At 41.6% G+C, this 23,268-nt stretch overlaps 2 protein-coding genes across 4 annotated transcripts in view; one reads left to right on the top strand and one right to left on the bottom strand.

Moving 5' to 3' along the window:
* The first annotated feature begins 61 nt into the window (after positions 1 to 61).
* LOC118425891 (tricarboxylate transport protein, mitochondrial-like) lies at positions 62 to 21,269 on the top strand. 3 transcript variants are annotated; one of them, XM_035835031.1, is made up of 6 exons: positions 62 to 418; positions 8,730 to 8,937; positions 10,148 to 10,371; positions 10,757 to 10,977; positions 11,442 to 11,515; positions 21,081 to 21,269. In XM_035835031.1, exons 1-6 carry the CDS (start codon positions 250 to 252, stop codon positions 21,181 to 21,183), a joined length of 999 nt encoding a protein of 332 aa, XP_035690924.1. In that variant the 5' UTR covers positions 62 to 249; the 3' UTR covers positions 21,184 to 21,269. The 3 variants fall into 3 exon arrangements, with proteins under 3 accessions (XP_035690924.1, XP_035690922.1, XP_035690923.1); XM_035835029.1 differs by lacking the exon at positions 21,081 to 21,269 and adding an exon at positions 16,912 to 18,580 and having other exon boundaries at positions 63 to 418; XM_035835030.1 differs by lacking the exon at positions 21,081 to 21,269 and adding an exon at positions 14,564 to 15,262 and having other exon boundaries at positions 63 to 418.
* Positions 21,270 to 22,154: 885 nt separating this feature from the next.
* The window catches only part of LOC118426338 (zinc finger protein 525-like), a 4,060-nt gene continuing 2,946 nt past the window's right edge, over positions 22,155 to 23,268 (bottom strand). The window contains exon 2 of the mRNA XM_035835650.1: positions 22,155 to 23,248. Coding sequence (XP_035691543.1) covers positions 22,199 to 23,248 — 1,050 coding nt within the window. The 3' untranslated portion in view covers positions 22,155 to 22,198. The remainder of the gene's footprint in view (positions 23,249 to 23,268) is intronic.

The raw sequence follows: 23,268 nt of genomic DNA, 5'->3' as shown, positions 1-23,268 counted from the left end.
TATGATTATTTTATGCGAACTCGATGAAATAAGAGTTTTTCTCTGACCTTGGCAGAACGCATGCGTGTAGGTCAAAGGTCGTGTTTTCGCTGGCCGTCATTCGAGCGCCGTCGGCTGTGCGAGCAGAGGACGTTTCCAACGTGACGTTTTGACGTCGTCTACGTGTTTTACGTGCACGTTGCGGGATCACCTGGATGTCCCGGACGCAGATTTGAAGACGAGATCGTTGAGAAGGTTTGATTATTCGCCATGGATCGGAGAGACTCGCCTATCCTGACGGGAATGGGCGGCACGGCGCCCAGGACTTACCCCACGTCGCTGGTTAACCCCGTCCTGACGGCCCATCCGCGGAACTTGGGCGCCGCGGCTCCGTCAGGTAGCGTCAAGCTCACCCACCCTGGCAAGGCTATCATAGCGGGTACGTACTCACGTTATCTTCATGGTTTACATATCCAGGGATGACATTTACGTGTGTCTTTTACAAACTCCAACACACGACGGTCATGGCTGAGTTCGAATCACCGTGATCAAGCAAGTTTGGTTTGGGGTTTTCCTGTTTCCGCCGGATTTTCTTGGAAATATCTTGAGTAAACAGCAGTTTTACAAGCCCAGAAAAGAAAGGGAGGTTTGGGCAGTTGTAAATTTATCCTTGAAGTCTTGCCTAGAGCGCTAATGATGTGTGTATGACTTTAATTAAAGCACGGGTGCGTACTTTTAGAAGTCCTCGTAAATCCTACACATCCGTGTACAATAGTCCTAATCTTGTCACCCAGTTTATGTTGCCCACATTTCCCATGTCCTGAGATTTGTTACTACTACAAATCAACACCCCACAAAGTTGCTGTTTGCTCAGACAATCTTGCATTAATTAAAAAGTGGGCGTGTTCTCTCGGGGGAATTTTCCGCCCTCCCCCCGTTACCAAAACAATCACTCAGATCAGAGTAGCCGCGCATAAAACGGCCCAAAAGCACGCACGAACTCTCGGATAATCCACGTACCGTTTGCGTTTAGACTTAAACTTTAAATGGATCTTAGAGATGTTAGAGAGAGCAAGTTAAGATGTTGAGTTAGTCTGTGTCCTTGTGCCGTTGTTGTATGAGTTACTAGTATTAATCAGTGTTGAACAGTAGTCGGACCGCCCCTATGCCCCATGACGGTGGAATTTTCCATTCATCCCCCTCCCTCACATGTTGCCTTCGAAGTAATATATTACAACCAGGAGGACCTTTCTGGTCTCTCAGACAATCCCAGCCCAATATTGTCACAGAAGAATGGTTCTAAATTGAGGATTATGTCGTTACAAATTTGATCCTGTGCAGTCAAACCACATGAGATGTCCCATGGCTATAATTACACTTGTTTTATTAGTGATGATGTCAGAAGGCAACATAAGGTCACCCCTTAGGTTACAAGGATTTTGCTACATTCAAAACGATGGTGTTTATGGTGGTTATCCCAAATGTTGTGAGAAAATCAGACTAAATGTTCTGTAAATGCAGATTTCTTGTCAAGCAGGCCTGTTGAGTTCAATGACCCACTTAAGTACTGTGGGCGTCGCCTGCATGGCAGTTGCTGATTGGTGGAGATCAGGCTGATAATACCACCTTTTGTATAAAGTATCAGACTACATAAACATGTTATTGAAGAGTTACAGGTGAATGTGGTGTGATTTTTCTGTGTTTTCATTTACTATTACTTTTTTTTGTAGATTCAAAATATTGAGTCCATCAATAATTATCTCCACCAGGCTCCAAGGGTCACTGGAAAAATACAGTACTAGAAATTGGCTAAATAGACGAGTAACATGACAGAGGGATTATCCGAACAAAAAAGTAACAGTTTGCAAACCAAGTCAGCTAACTCCTCTGGTATATTACCTGTCTATTTGAGGGATTTCTACTATTTTCCCAGCAACCTGTGGAGCCTGGTAAGGACTGCATCAATAGCCCAAAATGATGATGATGATGGAGATGATATTTCACTCTCTTCTACCAAACCAGAAATTGATCCATTCTATTCAGCCTCTGAATCTGATTGTTTTTTGTAAGCTGATATGATCCGGACTGTAACCCCCTGTTGTGTTTGGTTTCATCTCTCTGCAAAGTCACCTCCTATTAAGTTATAATTGAGTCATGAAACATTTAATCTGACCTGACAGGAAAATCATTAAGGGCTGACGAGATTTCCCATCTAAATTCATAACCTAGTCCGGAGTGTGCGTCAGAGATTTCATTAAGGCTGGATCCGTGGAACACTCCATCAGGGAGACACTGAGGCTACATGGGCCCGGAGGCTATCACTGGGAAATGGTCAAACATTACATCTATAATACAAAATACATCAAGCCTCTGTGTAAATCCTATAAAAGAGTCAGTTCAGATAGCATCTTTCAGGAAGGACATAGAATGAGCTTTTAGAATGAGTTCTAGAAACTGAAATTCTCAATCACTGATGAAATTGAAAGATATTGGATCATACAATCTGAGTGAAACATCTGAGTGAAACATCTGACTCCTTGGAAAGTTGTCCATTTTTTATCTATTTTGTATTTTGTAATCTTCTACTAGTTCTTAGCTAGATATCTAACCTTCATTGCAGGAATGGTTCTATAACTAATTTGTGACAGAAAGAAAGATGTACTGTGTCATTTAGAAAATGTGTGAAACTTGTATCATTCACTTTACATTGAGTGAAAAGTAAAAATGCAAGGCTTCCAAAATGGTGGCTTTTAAATTTGGGTAGTGACATTCCCACTGGTATCTAATGTGGTTGTTTTGACTAGTTCGCCCCAGGGTTGGTTTTGTTCTGTCCCAGTGCATGGATTTACGTCAGAGAGCCAAACTCTGTAAAACATACAGAGTCAGTTTAGATAACATATTTCATGAAGGACATAGAACGAGGTTAGAGAATGAGTTCTGGAAACTGAAATTCTCCATCACTGATGAAATGGAAAGATATTGGATACAATCTGAGTGAAACATCTGAGGGACGTCTTGGAAAGTTGTCCATTTTTTTCATCTGTTTTGTATTTTGTAATGTTCTAGCTAGATGTCTAAGCAGTTCATTGCAGGAATGTTTCTTTGATTAATTTGTGACAGAATGAAACATGTTCCGTGTCATTTAGAAAATGTGTGAAACTTGTATCATTCATTTGCCATTGAGTGAAAAATGCAAGGCTTCCAGAATGGTGGCTTTTAAATTTGGAGAGTGACATTCCCACTGGTATTTATGTGGTTGTTTTGACTAGTTAGCCGCAGGGTGAGTTTTTGTTCTGTCCCAGTGCCTGGATTTACGTCAGAGAGCCAAACTCTCCCCTCATGAACATAGTCTGTGGGCGTCAGCCCTAAAGCTGGCCTTTGATTGGCTCCAGAGGTGGTGTGCTGAGCTGTGATTGGTCACAGGTGGTGTGTTAGTGGTGTGACCATGACATGCCATGCTGGCAAGTTTGTCTATTACTGTAAACTGGGGTAAATTATCTGACAACAAATTTGGCATTTCTCAAACTTTCTAACGTGCTTTGTCCAGCTGAAACGACGTAGTCAAGGAAAGTTTTTTGGTAAGAAAGGCCTCTGGAATTTGCTTCTACTAAAAGAAATATAAAATAATCTACATACGTAGCATTGCTTTAGTACAGCATTCTACAGTGTTTCTCAAAGCTTTTGCACCCCCCCCCCACACACACAAAACACAACGATCAAACAATGGACTCACAGTAAAATTCTTATAGTATAAGAATTTTACTGTGAGTCCATTGTTCAGTATAAGTTATACTGAACTTTCTATTGTATATAATTGTGCTTAATACAAATAGATAAGAACAGGAACTAGTAGTAGATACGGTACTAGTACACAAAACAGAATACAAAACAGAACATATTTTGCAGTGTTTTCTCTTTGCTTGGCCTCATGTGGCCTCCCTGGCTGTGTTGTTATGATCTAAATACCCTTGTACTTCCACTTTTGTCCTTGAGTCTTGGTAAACACACAAGGCTGGTCTGTGGGCGTCGACACAATGCTGGGACGTGATTGGTCTCTGGCAGGTGTTCCTTAATTATGATTGACAGCAGGTTGTTCTTGTGTGACAGGAGGTCATGTTATGACCCATAACTACTTAGAAATGTTATCAGACAATGGCACTGACAGACAGCCTTGGCAACTAGCAGACAAGTATTTCACAATGTGGTTGGCGTTAAAAGTGTTTTTGTGCAAGAAAAATTCAGTTTAACATGGTATGTTATGATGTTGATAGTATCATGTTGCCCACCAGACGTGGGCAACATCCCAAGATGATCTTCTTTCAGGAAGCCAAGTCGAGGGAGTATCATACGAGGGAGTATCATATACACTGTATATCGGCATTACTAGTATCAAATTCCACCACATTCACCTGTAAGTGTAACTCTCCAATAAACATGCTTATGTTATAAGCCTGATACAAGTTGTGGTTACAGTACCTTTTCTAAGAGAAAACACTTTTGAACATTTATGATGCGAGAGAAGAATTATATAATAACTGTTCTGGGCTCCAGTATTGATTCATACCTCCCAGTGCTACACAATAGAACACTATATTATAAAGTAAATGTCCGGAACACTTCAAGGTCAACTGAAATTGGAAAGGGGTGGAGGAACGATTTCAGCTCCATTGATTTGTTCATGGCTCAGAGTCACTTAATATCCGGTGTATCATCTGTTGTTCTCGTTTCCTGAGGATTAGAAATGCTTGCAGGTAGATGCTGTGTGTATGAGTCATTATACTAATATTATAGATGTGATCGATGTAACTGGTAAAGTTTGAAGGTTACAGGGAAGGTAAGGAAACTCAAACGCATTGACGTACTAGTAGGCTACTTACTGATTGATTGGTCTTATGTAAGGGTATCTGTAGATCTTAAAGATTTCATCCATTTTGTTTGGTTGCAAGACTGATGAATAATGATTATGATGGTCTGAGTTTTTAAGGTCAATACTGTGGAAAATTCCAGTCCGACGGAAACAGGATACTTTGAAATCGGAAAATTCCATCAGAAAGAAAATTCCGTTCCATGCAAGGAAGACAAAGCATGGAAAATTCCATTCTCGCTCACAATCAAGACCTTACCTGAGGTTTTATCAAGCTATCAATTTGGACTACCGTATTTTCTCGATTAAAGTACGCAATTTTAAAACTTTTAAAACTTTTTAAAATTGAAAAGTGGTCCCAATACGTTGCCAAAGTCGGCTTGCATACTTTATTTGAGGTTACAAAATCGGAAGAGGACCAAATTAAATAGAACAGGATATTTTCAAAATCAGAAAATTCCGCCAGAAGGAAAATTCCGTTCCATGCAAGCAAGAAAGACAAATTATGGAAAATTCCATTCTCAGAGCCACTACCTTCTACTGCAACAGGGTTGCCAGTGTTTATTAAGCTATCAATTTGGACTACAGTTTAGGAACCCATTCTCTATCTCTGCTCTTGTGGAAGATTCCATTCTCACAGCCACAACTTCCTAGTTATAATCCTAAGTACTACAGCAAGGTTGCCAGTGTTTATTAAGCCATCAATTTGGACTACAGTTTAGGTCATTAGGATTCCATTCCCTATCGCTTCCCTGTGGAAGATAAACTCTGTCCGTTCCTTATCGTGTCCGAACAGTCGGCGCACGTGTAGCGGGAGGGCGGAGAAGGGCGTGGGAACGATCCCCGGGGAAATCTTCCTGCGCTAGCGTCACTCGGACGTCCTGATTGCAATTGTGTCTAGAGGGGGGGTAAATATAACATGACGGATACCTAGGGAATTATCTGTGACCCTTACAGGGCAGGGCAGTGTAGTTTGCTGTTTCCTCTGTTTGGTGAAAGATTGTTACTGAAAATCAAATGTCTTTCTCTCGGCAGATTTCTCTAAGCATCAAATGATTATACCAAACGGGCATTTTCTTGTATCTGGGATTTTGCAAAATTACTTATCACAAAATTACAAATTATATTTAAATGTATTACTAGTACTAACTTAAAGTTCACAATTAGCTGTCTAGCAACTGTTTTTAGGCTGCCTGTTTTTTGACGTCATCCATGTATATGACTTGATGAGGCCCAGCTTGGGAAAACTGGTTTATTCAATTCAGATTGAGGGCAAGCTCAAGGGCAACTCTTATTACATATGAATGCTACATGATACTTGTCTGGCAATTAAATTTGTTGCTGCTCAATTTAACATAATGCCATTTTTATCACTCTTTTCACAATAGCTGATTAATTCATTTATTAATGTGTTGGTTTTCAATTTAATGAAAAATAAGACTGAGAAAAATCTCACAGTACCACCAAGTTGGTATCCTCAGTTTCAGGGAATTTTTCCAGCTCTCTGCTGACTTTAAGAATACTCCCCTGGTTAATCAATCAATTGAACACAGTTTCCTCATGAATGCAACCTTATTTTTGTGCTGTACAAATGTTTCAGGGATCAACTCTCATAATTCCACCGGGTGCCATAATACCGCCACTGGCGCCACATCAAGACACCTTGTTATAAAGGCCTTCTCACGATTGTGTTAAAATTAAGTTCAATATCTGATAACTGATGCCACATTTGTACAACCCTTTCAGCAACGTTGAACTTTTTCTCATGTGGTGATTATTATGGCACCTGATGGTATTGTGAGAGTGGATGTTACAGTCTCCTCTGCTGTTTTCCTCTTTGTAAGGCAGCATTTGAGCACAGATGTTGTTTTACACTAAAGAAAACAGCAGAATCTAGACTCCAGAAACATTTCTATAGCTAAAAAAACAAAGTTGCGTTCATGAGAAAATGTTCACTTGACTTTATATATATATATATAGATAGGATATATTCCTGTGTGAGAAACAAGAACTGATTTTATTGCAACCAAATCATTACGCTGAATCGTCTCCTGAGATTAAATGTCAAACGATACCGTAAGGCAGCATTTGAGCACGGATGTTGTTTTACACTAAAGAAAACAGCAGAATCTAGACTTCAGAAACGTTTCTATAGCAGAAAAACAAAGTTGTGTTCATGAGAAAATGTTCAATTGACTTTATATATATATAGATATGATATATTCCTGTGTGAGAAACAATAACTGATTTTAGTATGCCGCCAAATCATTACGCTATGAATCGTTTTCTGAGATTAAATGTCAGACGAAACTGTTCCGCTGGTGCGGGGGCTTTCCCGCCCCCTGGTTGTCATGGTAACGTAGATGACGGACTGCGCCGTGTGACCAGAATTAGGTTTAGCGATCAGGGCAGGGGATGAAGTACGGGTCTGATCTGGACAAATGACTTTATTGGTATCCAGGTCGTTAATAATCAGATGTAACCTCGTTAGCAACGTTAGGAAACGTGCAGCGGCATTTCCTGGGAAACCATTGATTGATTGATCTACTGTTTCATATTGATTCTTTCAAGATCTAGTGATGGGTTTTGTTCTCAAATTTTGGAAGATGATACTAAACTGGAAAACAGAGTCCTAGGAGAAAGTCTGTACCTTGTAGACACAGTTTCAGAGAGTGGATTCATATATAAATATTATAGTCATAGTCAAGTTTTTCTACTTTCATATTATTCTCCTGTTTATTTCCGAGAACTCAAACAGATAAACTTGTTGTATTCAAGTTTTGCTCCAAACTTCTGGTTTGCGCTCTTTTAAAATGTCCAAGAACCAGATGGGTTTGAGTGAATGTTTACTTAATTTGTTTGTTGTACCAAGTTGGTAACACTAGTACTAGTTCACCTTTATTCGTGGGGTACCCTATATCCGTTGTTAATAAAAACAAGGTATTTAGGGATACAGTATCATGTCAACGGACGTTTGAAATTGTAAGATATTCAATATACGGTTTGAAACCATCGTCTGTCAACTCGCTATCCCCAAATACCTTTTTTTTCTATAAACAACGGATATAGGTTAACCCGCAGATAAAGGTGAACTAGCTTTACACAAGTAAACGTACATGTAGTCAGGTTCAAATTTTCCTTTCAGCCTTCAGTTTTCAGCATAACTTCTTGCTGAAATGTTTGAGAGTCAGGGAGATACATTATATTGAGCGAATATTTGTTGGTATACAGATATACAATGTTTGCTCACCTGTTTGTTTGTTTGTTTGTTGTCCCAGGTGGCATCGCGGGTGGGTACTCACCTGTTTGTTTGTTTGTTGTCCCAGGTGGCATCGCGGGTGGGTACCCACCCGTTTGTTTGTTTGTTGTCCCAGGTGGCATCGCGGGTGGGTACCCACCCGTTTGTTTGTTTGTTGTACCAAGTGGCATCGCGGGCAGGTACTCACCTGTTTGTTTGTTTGTTTGTTGTCCCAGGTGGCATCGCGGGTGGTTACTCCCCTGTTTGTTTGTTTGTTTGTTGTCCCAGGTGGCATCGCGGGCAGGTACTCACCTGTTTGTTTGTTTGTTTGTTGTCCCAGGTGGCATCGCGGGTGGGTACTCACCTGTTTGTTTGTTTGTTTGTTGTCCCAGGTGGCATCACGGGTGGGTACCCACCCGTTTGTTTGTTTGTTGTCCCAGGTGGCATCGCAGTGGGTACTCACCTGTTTGTTTGTTTGTTGTCCCCAGGTGGCATCGCTGGCGGGATCGAGATCTGTATCACCTTCCCCACGGAGTATGTGAAAACGCAGCACGTTTACTCACCCGATTGTTTATTTGTTTGTTTGTTTGTTGTCCCCAGGTGGCATTTCGGGTGGGTACTCACCTGTTTGTTTGTTTGTTGTTCCAGGTGGCATTGCGGGCGGGATCGAGATCTGCATCACCTTCCCCACAGAGTACGTGAAGACACAGCTGCAGCTGGACGAGAAAGCGAACCCTCCCAAGTACCGCGGGCCGGTGCACTGTGTGCAGGCCACGGTACGGGACCACGGCGTGCGCGGGCTGTACCGCGGGCTCAGCTCACTGGTCTACGGGTCCATACCCAAGGCAGCAGTCAGGTACACGTTTGTTCATTCACTCATTCATTCATTCATTCACTCATTCATTCATTCATTCATTCATTCATTCATTCATTCACTCATTCATTCTCGCTCGTCTAAGGGTCCATACCCAAGGCAGCAGTCAGGTGGGGATAGGGGTTTACACATTTGTTTTTTCATTTATTCATTCTTTTATTCATTCATTCACTCATTCACTCATTCATTATCGCTCGTCTACGGGTCCATACCCAAGGCAGCAGTCAGGTGGGGACAGGGGTTTACATGTTCATTCATTCATTCATTCTATTCATTCATTCATTCATTCAGTCATTTATTCTCGCTCGTCTACGGGTCCATACCCAAGGCTGCAGTCAGGTGGGGACAGGGGTTTACATGTTTGTTCATTCATTCATTCACTCATTCACTCATTCATTCATTCTCGCTCGTCTAAGGGTCCATACCCAAGGCAGCAGTCAGGTGGGGACAGGGGTTTACATGTTTGTTCATTCATTCATTCACTCATTCACTCATTCATTCATTCTCGCTCGTCTAAGGGTCCATACCCAAGGCAGCAGTCAGGTGGGGACAGGGGTTTACATGTTTGTTCATTCATTCATTCATTCATTCATTCATTCATTCATTCATTCATTCATTCATTCATTCATTCATTCATTCACTCCTTCATTAATTCTCGCTCGTCTACGGGTCCATACCCAAGGCAGCAGTCAGGTGGGGATAGGGGTTTACATGTTTATTCATTCATTCTTTTATTCATTAATTCACTCACTCACTCACTCACTCACTCACTCACTCACTCACTCACACTCACTCACTTATTCATTCATTTCTTCATTCATCCATCCATTCACTCATTCATTCAGGCAGCAGTCAGGTACGGACAGGGGTTTACACGTTTGTTTATTCAGTCATTCATTCATTCATTCATTCATTTATGCATATATTGAATTCATTCATTCACTTAATATTTATCCACTCATTCACTCATTCATTCTTTTATTCAGTCATTTATTCATTCACTCATTCACTCATTCATTCACTCACTCATTCACTCACTCATTCATTCATTCAGATAAGAAAACGCTAGAAGACTTGAACATGACACCCTGGACATTTGCTTTTCCTCGTGTCGTTGATGCAGATAGTATCTTTTTTTAACTCCTGACCTCTGCATTCTGACCTGTCACCCCTGACCTTTCACCCTTTACAGGTTTGGTGCTTTTGAGTTCTTCAGTAACATGATGCGTAACGAGAGAGGTCAACTGTCAAAGGGCAACAGCTTTTTATGCGGGTTGATGGCGGGCGCGTCGGAGGCGGTGTTCGTGGTCACGCCCATGGAGACGGTCAAGGTGAAGTTCATCCACGACCAGACGTCGGGCAACCCCAAGTACAGGGGCTTCTTCCACGGGGTCAGGGAGATCGTCAGGGAACAGGGTAAGTCTAGTGGGAGGGACATCAGGAAAGGGGCAAAGGGACCAACAATGACAATGGGACAAGGGAAATTTGTCTCACCTCAAGCAAAGATTATCGTCAGAAAGTTGCACACTCTAGCTTAAAACCTTGTAACCAGCCAACTGATAGCTTATAACTCAATCAACATGACAACCATGAGGTGATTGACATCACTGATGGCCTTGAGTATTTCTGGACCAGTACCTATTCCAAAAGCCAGAGCTCCTGATGCTGTATAGTACGCACTTTAAAAAATTCATGTATTGCCATGATGATTGTCTAGATCCAATGAGGAAAAAACTATTCCTGGTCATCACCATGGTAACCGCCATGACTGACAGCTCTGACAAGCCTTTGTTTTCCCCAGGAATCGGTGGAACGTACAAAGGTTTGTTTCCCACGATACTGAAGCAGGGGTCCAATCAGGCGATCCGCTTCCTGGTGATGAACTCGTTAAAGGACTGGTACCGCGGCGACGACCTCAGCAAAAACATCAACCCCTTCATCACGGCAGCGTTCGGCGCGACGGCGGGCGCAGCCAGCGTCTTCGGGAACACGCCCATCGACGTAGTGAAGACCAGGATGCAGGTCAGGCTTGTTTTTGTTTGTTTGTTTTGCTTAACTGGTAAAGCAGTGTGAGACCCACCTGTGAAACAGACATGTGAGACCTTGGATTTGTAAAACCTCTGAATATAAAAGTGATGTCATGCCTGTGAAACTGACATGTGAGACCCTCCTGTAAAACACACATGTCAGACCATGTCAACTATGATTAGACTTCCAGGTGATAAGACATGCTAAATAGCAAATAGTCAGACATTAGCAAGAGAGCCGTTGGTGAAGGTTAGACATCCAGGTAATAAGTTATGTCAAAAAGCAGTTACTCAAGCAACTGGATTGATTTTGGAAATAGTCAGATGTTTCACTACCTTTCGTAAGTGGCACATGTGAGACCAACCTGTGAAACCTGAGACCTACTTGTGAAACACACATGTGAGACCAACCTGTGAAACTTCTGTGTGATACCAACACAAGTGTTTTTCTGTTGGCAGGGTCTAGAGGCACATAAGTACAAGAGTGCGTGGGACTGCGCAGTCAAGATCGCCAAGCACGAAGGACCCAGGGCGTGAGTAGACTCTCCTTCTGTTCTAGAGCCACACAGAGTTTTATGGATGACATCTGTTATAGGAAATGAAACTACAAGGTCACAGTTCAGTGCTAGAAGACACAATGTTGTCATTGAATTCTGTCATTCCAAGACAACAGACCATTGTCCCATCTACTGTCAAAACTTGGAAATGCAAAACTTTGATGGACTGCACTTCTTCAAAATATCCAATTTTTGTTCAAGGCAACAGATAGAAATTAATGATGTGTGCACAGATGGCATTCATAAAACTCAGCTTTGTGGCATTCATTATTACCCAGAGTTTAAAGATGTTAATGCGATCAGTGCTGAACTCAACATCAAACTTTGTCCAACAAATTCACCATTTCTGAATGCTGACTTTTGCCCCTCCCCAATATCATTCTATCTTCACTTTGCAGTAGTCTAGCAACTTTTACTAGAACTGCACCTCCAGACTTCATTTTGTTCTCATCTGAACTCATCCATCACTCATAACCAAGTCACATTTTAGTGTTTTTTGTAGATATCATTATGCTGAATACTTTTATTGCTGTACCCTTTATAGTCATATTGCAATTGTCCGCACTTCATTGTCCGCTACGTGTTTCACTTTTGATTTCCACACATAAACTTTTACTGTTCAACATTACACGCTTTGTAGATGCCTGGAAACTTAAGAATACAGCAGCAATGTCTTAAAAACGGGAAAAGATGCATTCCATAAGTGTCAAATGGGTTTGGAAAAAAAACAGAAGAAAAAGAAAAAGTTTCTTGAAAAAAAATATGGTTAGGTCTACTAAGACAAAAACAGCCCAACTCACTCCTGATAAAAGAGAGAAAATAACATGGAGAGTATTTCAGCTGAGCGACAGTATGTATTAAAGAACTAATAGTATATAGTAGAGTGGAGTCATTTCTCAGCTAACTGACATCTATCACACAACAGTCATCCCTCAGTGAGACATCTGGAAAGTTCTAGTTAAGAACTTTTATTCAGCCTTTTGAACGAGTTTCATTATTTACAACTTCTTCAGTGGCCTCTAGCCTTAATGGCTTGATAGAGGTTCTAAACAAGAACTATGTGGCTCCCGATGTCTTACTGAGGGATGACAGCAGTGCGATAGATGTCAGTTAGCTAAAGAATGAGTCCACCCACTCTAGTATAAAGAACTAGAGTCCTCCTGTGTCGTGCATGTGTGTTCCTATCTCTGCTGTTCTGTTGTCTGTTTAAAAGATCCATTAAGGTAGAGACGTGGAGTCTTCTGTCCCTGTGTCACCAAGTACAGCAGCCTCCGTATACTGGCTTTTTGTTTTGTGCACCACTAGGGCTGGGTACCGGTACAGAAAATTCAGGTCCAGGTCCGGTTCAGGTCCAGAGGATCAGGTCCAGGTCCGGACCTGAACCTGGACCTGATTCAGTATGACTCATACCAATGGTCCATTTCACTACAAAGAAATCTGTTTGGTGGAGTATTAGACTTACACTGGCGTTTTACAATCCTACAACGCTAACTGCACCTGTAAGATTGACTGTAAACCTTGGTAGAAATTACTATAAACTCTACTCTACTTCACTCTTGACATTTTCTTCCAACTGCAAGCGCCAAAACGTGTGAATGCCTGATCAAATAATATGTTAATTTTCTAATCGGTCCAACATCCGGTCCACCTAATTTTTTCAGGTCCGGTTTTTCTGTACCGGTCCAATAAGAAAAAACGGTTTTGTACCGGTACGCTGTACCGATACCCAGCCCTATGCACCACTAATGAATGGGTGCCTTACAGGTGTTCATATAAATGTGATGAAATTCATACAAGTTTTACCTAAAACACAGGAATTCTACTCAAAACATTAGCTGATTGGTATGGGAAATTGTTTTGTCAAAATTTGTTGGGACGTATTTCATAAGATTTGTTTGTGAAAACTTATGTTTGTGTTGGAGGCATATTATTAAAGGACCCATTGGTGTGACACATGGAGAACGGAACTCTCATTGTCTCTACCTTCCTGGGTCTGTGCTGTGGTTATGTCTGTTTCCATTTTACATTTGGTAAGAAACTGGGATCTGGAAAAATCTGGTTAGAAACTTAGATGAAAACCTTTCTGACTCAGGGCAGAGTAGATAGGCTCTGGACATGCATGCCAAACTTACCAGAGGGTGGAAGACAAATATCTCTTTTTGTAAAACGTAAATATGGAACCAGCGGATAGGAGTACAATAAAACCTGCCCAAGAGGACCACCCAGGGGACCGAAGTCAGCCAGGAAGATTCAATTGATTAATACATAGACATTAGCAAGGGGGTGATGTAAAGTTGATACTAGTAATGCTAGTTCAGTTTTATCTGCAGGGTAACCTACCTATAAAGGGTATCTAAGAAAATGAACTGAAGTCGCTGTACTGTGGTTTCAAACTGCAAAATTTTCCAAATATTGCATTGAAAATATTGCAATTTGACACCACTGTTCGTCACTTTGATCTCCATAGATACTGTTTTTCACTACAATGGTTATAGGTTACCCCGCGGATAAAGGTGAATTAGCGTCACATGGGGTCAGGAAAGGACATAGGTCAGTCATGTGACTATAATGGTAGCAGACTTTAGGGAGTTGGCGCTAATTGAAATTAATTAATCTTAGAGCTAATTAACAAAAATGGCTTCTCCACAAGGAGTATTTTTCCCCACTTAAAACTAAATTCAGTAGCAAGTGTTTATGAAGGTTAGACAACCAGGTTAACAATATTCAAATACAATTCTCTTCAACTGAATAAAAAATGTAGATTTACTTCCGAAAGTTTCAAGTGACATCCAGTTAAATAAAGTTCATTCATTCATTCATCCATCACTCTTCTTGAGCGTCACTAGAAGCAAGTGTTTCTGATATCAGACTTCAGGTTGATCAGATGTTCCCCATTCCCAGAGTCTTTCCAAACGTAAAGTGATGAACGCTGTTCTTCTGTCGTCTGTCTTCTCTTCCCCCTTTCTCTCTCTCTCTCTCCCGGCTAACGTTGCGTGTGTCTGTGTGTGTGTGTGCCGCTCACAGCTTCTATAAGGGGACCGTGCCGCGCCTCGGCCGGGTGTGTCTGGACGCAGCCCTCGTCTTCACCATTTACGAGGAGGCCGTCAAGTTCATTGCCGTTGTCTGGCCTGATAAATGACCTTGAAATGACCTTGAACATACTAAAAGTAACAGAATGGATTCAAAGTCAAGCTTGAACAAGCTGATAATAAAAATTGTCTTATTGTGGATCTTATTGTTATATAGTCTCAGATACTGCGGTTTATTTTTGGTCAGTCTTGTAAGATTTGGGGGATTTGAATGCTTGATATAGTGGCCTAAAGAATGATCACAAAAATCCTTAAAGTAGACGAACGGACTCAAAGTCATCATCAATGAATTCGAAGGCACGGAAAGTCTTATTTTTTTTAGAAAAATGAATAATGTTTACTTTAGGACATTAGGTCAGGCATACTGTAGGTTTTGGTGATTTCATTGGTGAAAAATGAAGTTGTTCTTGCTTGAGCTCAATACAAACACACTAACTGTTAGGGAGATGTCTAAAAGTACTCCAAATTTGTTGCACTCTTGGGAAGACACAAAAGCATTGTTGATGTAAAGTTTGATTCTTTTGGACATCGTTGACATTGATTCTTCTCTATCATTGACGCATTGTAATGTCTTTGTAACTGGCAGAAAATCTGTATGAAAAAAATAACAGATTAAAAGGTTTTTTCTCATGTTTGTCCAGGGTTTTTCTTGCTTTCATTTGTTTGGTGGCCTGAAAAACTTATGCATCACTGACACAGATCCATACTTAGTTTGAAGCTCAATACCACATATCAAAATATAACACAAACAGTATCATCATGTGTAGATCACTTCCAAGCCGATAATTTGCACACCATCAGTGTGCCATGATGAGGACAGTTCAGTGTACTAGATTTCAGTGGAAAATATGCAGCTCAACTCACATAGGAACTTAGTTAACTACAGTGTAGGAGGTATTTACTCTCCAAGCAGAAGTTGGTGGGGAAAATCGTGACCTTTTCCTTATATGCCGTCTTTTTTATAAGGAGGCTGATAAAATAAGAAGTCATACAGTGGTATAATGAAAAGGTCACGATTTTCCCCACCAACCTCTACAAGGAGAGTAGGCGGTATTGAGTAATGTCCATATCACAGTACATGATTCCAGTATGCACAGGACTTTCTAGAGGTTTTTGACATAGTTATAACCAGTGTGGCATATAGAGAACAGATACATACCCATACATAAAACAATAAATTATAAGCTGCTTTCAGGATAGAAAAAACACTGACGTTTGTTAACATGAAACATCATAGCTCAGTATTTCCACATACCAACACCATCTTTAGGACTTGATAATCACAATATTACTATTGGCAGGTCCTTTGGTGCATGTTGGTCCAGGAGTGCCCATCATTTTTTCAGCCTGTGGTGGTTTTGCTGGTGTCTCTTTAACACGTCTGTTGCTCCTGATTTCTTACTTTTCACGCATGTCTTGCTGTGAGTCTGGCTTCGCTTCCTTTTCTTGATCCCATCCATTCCATTCCCTGCCATTTTCTGCATAGTGTCTATGGAATACCCCATGGTTTTGCTGAGTTTAGGACACGTGACACTTACACATCCTTGCTAACACATTGAATTTCTTTGGGATGTCCCAAATTTGCATGCAGAAATAATGCCAGGATGGATGAAAGTGTTGTCCTTTCCTTCACTGCTCCTGGAAGGTCACATTCCCTAGGCTGGTTGATCTGTGTATGTTTAGATTTGAATTGAGATACAGCATTTGCTTGCCTTCTATGCACATGTGCTGTAAACATTGCTTGCTGTGATGATGCTTTTGTGAATGAGGAGGGCTGTACAATCAACTTTTACACTACTGTCTGCATCTTGTAACTTTTCACCTGCTTTTCAGCCATGTGTAATATCATGTGACTGCCACCCTGACATAATCCTGACGTTGTAACTTATTTTTCTTGCACCATATACTTGCACATGTGCTGTAATCATTGCTTGTTGTGATGCCTTTGTGAATGCTGTATAGTGCTGTGCGATGAACACTTCCGCCAGCATTTTGTGATTCTCCATCTCCCTTCCAGCCATGTGTGATTGTGGTGTCGCTGCCGCCCTGACGTAGTCTTGACATTGTAACTTTTTTTGCTGCCTGGTTGGAGTTTTGCTTGTTGTGATACTTTTGTGAATGAGGCAGTGCTTTACAATCAACATTTCCACCTACATATTGTAATTCTCCATTCTGCTTTTCAGCCATGTGTGTGACGTAGTCTTGACGTTGTAACTTATTTTGCTGCATGGTTGTAGTTATGCTTGTTGCATTGATGCATGGGTCTCTCCGTTCCGTCCGCAGTTTCTACAAGGGCACGCTTCCCCGGCTGAGCCGCGTGTGTTTGGACGTTGCCATGGTGTTCGTTATTTACGAGGAAGTCGTGAAGATGTTAAACGTGGTCTGGAAGACCGACTAACCGTAACTCGGATGCACGGATCGGGTCGTTTTGGTGGTTTCCATGACGACGGCGTCCGTCGGTTGTGCTGTGGTTTTTCATGCACGTTCATCAGTAATATCTTAATTTTGTTAAGGCCACTCCAATTTTATTATTGGTTTTCAATCAAGTCAAAAATAACGTGAAATTTGTGAACGGGAGTTGTCGCCCTTTTTTTAGAATTACAAAAGAAAAATATAGAGCAAAGACTCGGCAAACCAAGACATAAAATTGGTGTGGTCTTACGTGGCATGGAAATGTGATCATTGTCACCATAACCTGTGGAAATCCACGTGCCATGAAAACCTGTCATGAAAGTGACGACTTCAGCATGGTTTGTATAACACCTTTTATAACTCTTGACTTGATTTTTCTTTTTTTCTTTTTGGCTAATATTGCCATCACAATAATCAGATATATTAACATAGAATGAAAATGAAACCTATGAAAATGTAATTTTTGTTGGGTACAACTTTTTTGAGAATTGTAGCAAAGAAAAAAAATCTTTAGAAATTTCTTGTATTAATTCTTGTATTAATTGTTGTAGAATCCAATGACCATCTTTTGTTATACTTTAGCTGGAGTGCCGATAATTAAGAAATATACATTTTATGATGTATTCCATAATGAAAATTATTAAAGATTTAGGTAGTTTTATTCTCTTGTAAAAGCCCACTGCCACCTCCATCCTATGTTACATGACACTGTGCAGATGTGTTTGTAGGCTTAATTGTAATCTATGCACTACTAAGTGTTATAAATGGGAACAGACTCTAATTTTGTAGACTACACTGATATGTAGGCCTCAGGTGCAAGTACTGTAGATCTGCAAACTTTCACGGTGGTTTTGTGTTTGCAGTTAACTTTGCACTAAAAACCTATTGCACCAGGAATATTCATTTCCGGTGAGTTTATCACTGCCGTACTACAGAATCACTTTAACCGAGGATTTTACATGCAGCATAAACACTTTCCCTCCATCTGCAAAATAAAACCTCCGCAAAAGTAAATGGATTTACAGTACGGTAGAAGCCAGTTAATTGCACAATGGATTAACGCACACTTCTGTTAACTGCACGGAATCCCAAAATCCCAAACTGGTGTGGTCCAGCTGGATAACTTCGCATTATTGCACCAGCCGGATAATTGCACGAAATACGCTGGCAAATAAGCTGTGCAATTAAATGGCTTCTACTGTAGTAGATTCTATGATATTATTATTTTTTAACCATCCTCCTGCCTTGTAAGCCTGTGACCAGTACAGACGTTGTGCCAAAAGACTGGCTTAGCAGAGAGGAGGTTAAAGCTTTGTAAGAATGTGCAATAGACAGTAAGCGGTGGGACAAAACGTACAATTGTTTAGTCCGTGTTTTATCTTTCATGCTAATTGAGTGTTTTGCAGAGCTCGTGAAAAGTTGTAAGACTTGGATGTGAAAGGTTTTGGATCTTGTTTTGGATTTTATCAGAATTTCTGTATATCTGATCGGAAATTCTTTTGAGTGAATCGTCCAAAGAGACTGTTTCTGTTGAATTCAACAACAGATCTGAAGTGTGGAAATGTTTGGTGAAAATTTATTACAAGAAAATATTTTCTTTGTGAAATCCTTACTGGAAAGTTTTGTGATGAAAATGTACATGTAGCTTTCATGTAAATCCTCAGCGTTTCTATCTGTATACCTATGGGCTTTCCTGGGTGTTAATGGGAGGGGGGCAGGGGTGGGAGGGGGTCAGGGGTTTTGGAGGGGGCAGGGGTGGGAGGGGGGCGTTGTATGTAGTAACTCAGGGTGTCGGGTCCAATGTACACCAAGGTCACACAAAGTTATTTTGTCTGTTCTCATGAGAAATTTGAAACATGACCATTGGGGAAGAGCTTTGTTAAAGCATGGCTTTATTTGAACTGTGTGCACGAAGGTGCAACTCTTCTCCTCAACTTCAAGTTGATCTCCCAGTACATTTTTGGTGCATGAGAACCAACAAAGTAAACTGGTGTGGCCTTGGGTGGGGATGTCAGTGTGTCAAACGTGGTGTGATGTGATGTCTGGCATCAAAGAAAAGATGCAGCAAAATGCCCAACTTTACCGTCTTTCAAACCGAAACAGAGGCCTGCAACTATCAGGTGCCGTGTGAGGGTGCAGATGTACCCGTAACTGTTGAAGTCAGAGGCCTGCCACTGGTATAGGTGCTGTGTGAGGATGTCTATCTGTCTCTAGGACCCGTCCCTCCGTCCTGGGACGGAAATCTGCCTGTTGGGGCAAACAAACATTTCGCCCTATCTGTCCAGACATTTGAACTTCAGTGCAGAAAATTGAAAAAAATTGTGTTTTCATAATCATGACAGATTTACAAGTTAACAACATGGGCTCCCAACCAATTGGAGGGGATGGAAAAAACATTACCAAATAGTGGGAAAACAAGTCAAGCTGGAGATAGCCCTGGCGTCAATGTCACAGTAACTATTCCAGTCATCAGGACTCTGTGATAAGCAAACACTGTTGAGTGCATTTTGTCTAGATTTTCAATCCATAGGAGATGTAGTCATTCATTTGTGCTGAGCTGTGGCCGACTTGCAACTCTGTCTGCCATCTGCTCGTTTTATATTCCAAACGTCATGATCAGATGTTCTGGTGATCAGTTAAGATGTGGAAATGGAAATCAGTACATACTGGATTTTCCTGTCCAGCATTATTTTCTTCAAAATCCTAAGACGAAAAAATAGACTTTGTTTTGCCCATTTCCAGTGTCCAAGAGACTTCCAAAGCAAACAGCACCTAGATGGGTTTGGAGTAATTGGAGTATAAGCCTTAATTTCTTCAGTTTGTGTTTTGCTGTGAACCAAGCAGCTGAGTTAGTGTGGCCAATTTGAGATACACTCTGCTTGAGATTTCTTCCAAATATGTTTTCTAATATTATATAAAACAACTAATGTTTAGTGGATGGCACAGCAAGTTAGGGCCATATTGATGTATGAATCTGCTTCCATAGAAATGTAAAAAAAATGTCCAGAAAATTAATCTTAGTGGATAAGTGTGCTTTGAGCAACTTTTTGTTGTTGCACAAACATATTTTTCATAAGTTACTGTTTTAGGGACACTGTAATGTATCAGATTGTAAATTGAGTGACAGCCAAACTAATGATGTCACAACCAATCAGAACACTGGTTTATGGAATGAAGCCATCTGATTGGTTCTGGCTTAACATTAAATTTCTGCATCTGTTGACTCAATCTAAAACATTCCTTTCCTTGTACATGTACTGCATGTAGATTTCAGATGAATTTCTTGCAAAAGTCTGTGTATGTTTCTCTCATTCAACACTTTTTAAACAATGTACTTTCTTGCTTCTTGCTGCTGGGAATAGAAAATTGAAGAGAAATCAACATGTATAGTAAATAATCTATGTGGTATTTTTGTAGGTAGTTCCTAGTTGTCCAGTGGAAGATGAACTTCTGTGTCATGTCATGTCTGTAAACTGGCAAATAAATGGAGTCTGGAGGTGCATCGTTGTCATTGTGTTTTTGTGTTGAAGATGAAATGACTTAATGTGCTTTTTTAGTAAAAAAAAGATTATCCATGGCAAAATAAACAGTTTGCGTCATTTCTGAGAAGATGCCGCAGATATGGCGCGAGGGCAAAATAAATTGCCTTGCAGATGTATTTCCTTAACCTGAAGAATTTGGAGACGTGTCGAAAGAAAGTACCCCAAGATGATAAATGCACGAGGAGTGACTTCAGCCTGTCTGGAAATGCACAGAGAGCAGCTTGATGATTTTGGTTTGACAAACACCCTACACAATCCTTCATTAAGTTCATACACCACCTACTCCTGTACCCATATAACCCCCTTATCTGACACCCCCTCATTTCTACACCCTTCTGTTACACCCCCTCCCTTCTAACCCCCTTACCTGACACCCCGTCTACCCCCTTATCTGACACCCCCCTCTTTCTACCCCCCTTTCCTGACCTGACCCCCTCCCTTCTACCCCCCTTTCCTGACCTTCCCCCCTTTCCTGACCCCCTCCCTTCTACCCCCCAGGTTCTACAAGGGGATCCAGCCGAGACTGCTGCGCTCCTCCAGTGAGGTGGCCCTGGCCTTTGCTATGTACGATGAGCTGGTGCTGCTGATGAACAGAATATAGTACCCCCCCCGCATCAACCCCCTTAATTAGAATTAAATGACCCCCCTCCCTTGTCTGACCACCACCCTGCCCCAACCATCACCATCCCAAACAAGGACCTCGTGCTGATGATGAACAAAATATGGTCCCCCCCCCCCCCAACATCAACCCCCTTTATCAAAATCATCCCCCCTTTGTCTGACATCCCCCCCCCCCAAAAAAAAAATTATCTTCACGTACGATCAACAACGACCTTATGTTGATGATGAACAGAATACAGTGCCTGGTTTCCATAGTAACAGCATCCTGGGCTCCTATTGAAGGGATATTCAAAGGTGCATCAGAGTCCTGCGCTCCCATTGGTAACTCAAGGATTATGGTTCTCCCGAGATGGATGTGCATGGCCGCAAGTTCTTATGAGGAAGAGCCTGTTACATGTTAGCCATAAAAAAAGCGAGAGATTGTGTAATACAGGCTACCCGAAGCTAGCCCAGAGTCCAGCCATGTTTGTTTTAGTCCGCTCCTGAAGGTCACTCCACGTTTGTTCCGCTACCGAATGTCCTTCTTCGGTAGTGGGCTTAAGCAAACAAGGCTGGACTCCAGGCTAACCCAAAGCCTCCTCCCTTCACAGGCTTCTAGCAGCGCTGCCATTTATTTTATGGGAGAGTGTTTGTTCACATTGGCAAGGTTCTCTAATTAATGGGAGAAAACTCACTCTCCCAGCAGTAGAGAACATTTCATTTTATTATTTTACCTTAGAATCACAAACAAGTGCTCACCCATAAAGTAAAAGCCAGCACTGCTAAAAGTCAGCGAAGGAGGCTGGGCTAACTGTCACAACATCCATATAAACCAAACGACTTCCTTTGAGGATGTAGTGTGACGTTCGTACTTATGAATAAATGCTCTGAAAACAAGTTTGGTGTGAACATTCATGAGTATTCTCTTTACTCATTCTTCATTCACGTTATCATACTACTTCTATTCTTCTATTTATCTATTCATTCATCGTTATGAAAGCAACTTCCAAGTGTTTTTAGCTTTTCTCACCGGTGTGAGAAGCCATGTGACGCTTTAAAGTAAACATTCGTGCTGAAGAATAGTCACACACTCCACACTTGTAAGGTTTCTCACCTGTGTGAGTGGCCATGTGATACTTTAAGTTAGACACTTGTGCTGCAGAATAGTCACATATGTCACACTTGTATGGTTTATCTCCAGTGTGGGTGGCCATGTGACGTTTCAAATTGGACATATGAGCTGCAGAATAACAGCAAATTCCACACTTGTAAGGTTTCTCACCGGTGTGAGTGGCCATATGTGTCTTAAAACTGGACATATGAGCAGTGGAATAATCACAGACTTCACACTTGTAAGGTTTCTCCCCAGTGTGGGTTGCCATGTGCTTATTCAAACTGCCCTTATGCCCGGTAGAAAAATCGCACATCTCACAACTGTATGGTTTCTCATGGGTGTGTGACCTCATATGAACCTTTAAATTGTTTTTGGTCACTGCAGAGTGGTCACACTGTGTGCATTTGTACGGCCGACTGTTACTGTGTTTTGCCAGGATGTGGCGTTCCAATGTGATCTTTCGTGCAGCGGAATAGTCACAAACAGCACACTGAAATGGTCGCTCACCACCGTGCGTTGCCCTTACATGATGCACAAGGTGCTGTTTATTTGCTGTTGAGTAGCCACAATGTCCGCAAATGTAGGGTCTCTCACCGGTGTGTTTAGCCCTTATGTGCCGTTTTAGGTTACCCCTCTGCGATGCTGAATACTCGCAGTGCGGGCACTGGTGTGGTCTCCCACCAGCGTGAGTCCTGACGTGCAGCTTCATATTGGCCCCATCGTACTCACAGTGTGGACAGCAGTGTTTCTCCGTCAGTTTCCTCTTCCCCGCGGCGTGTTCCGTCCTTACGTGCCGTTTCAGGGCGGACATCTTCGATGTGGCGAACTCGCATTCCCGACACCGATGTGGTCTCTCCCCACTGTGAGTCTGGCTACGCAGTTTACCTGTCCCTCCATCGTCTGTTTCTGGACAGGCCTGGCTCTGGTGCAGATCTGTGGCTGAGTCTTCCATCTGGCAAGAGGAAAGAAAAT

Source organism: Branchiostoma floridae, chromosome 11 (genome assembly GCF_000003815.2).
Source record: "Branchiostoma floridae strain S238N-H82 chromosome 11, Bfl_VNyyK, whole genome shotgun sequence".
Taxonomy (NCBI): Eukaryota; Metazoa; Chordata; class Leptocardii; order Amphioxiformes; family Branchiostomatidae; genus Branchiostoma; species Branchiostoma floridae.
Note: the sequence above shows the minus strand (reverse complement) of the source record. Positions and strands in the feature narration are given on the sequence as shown.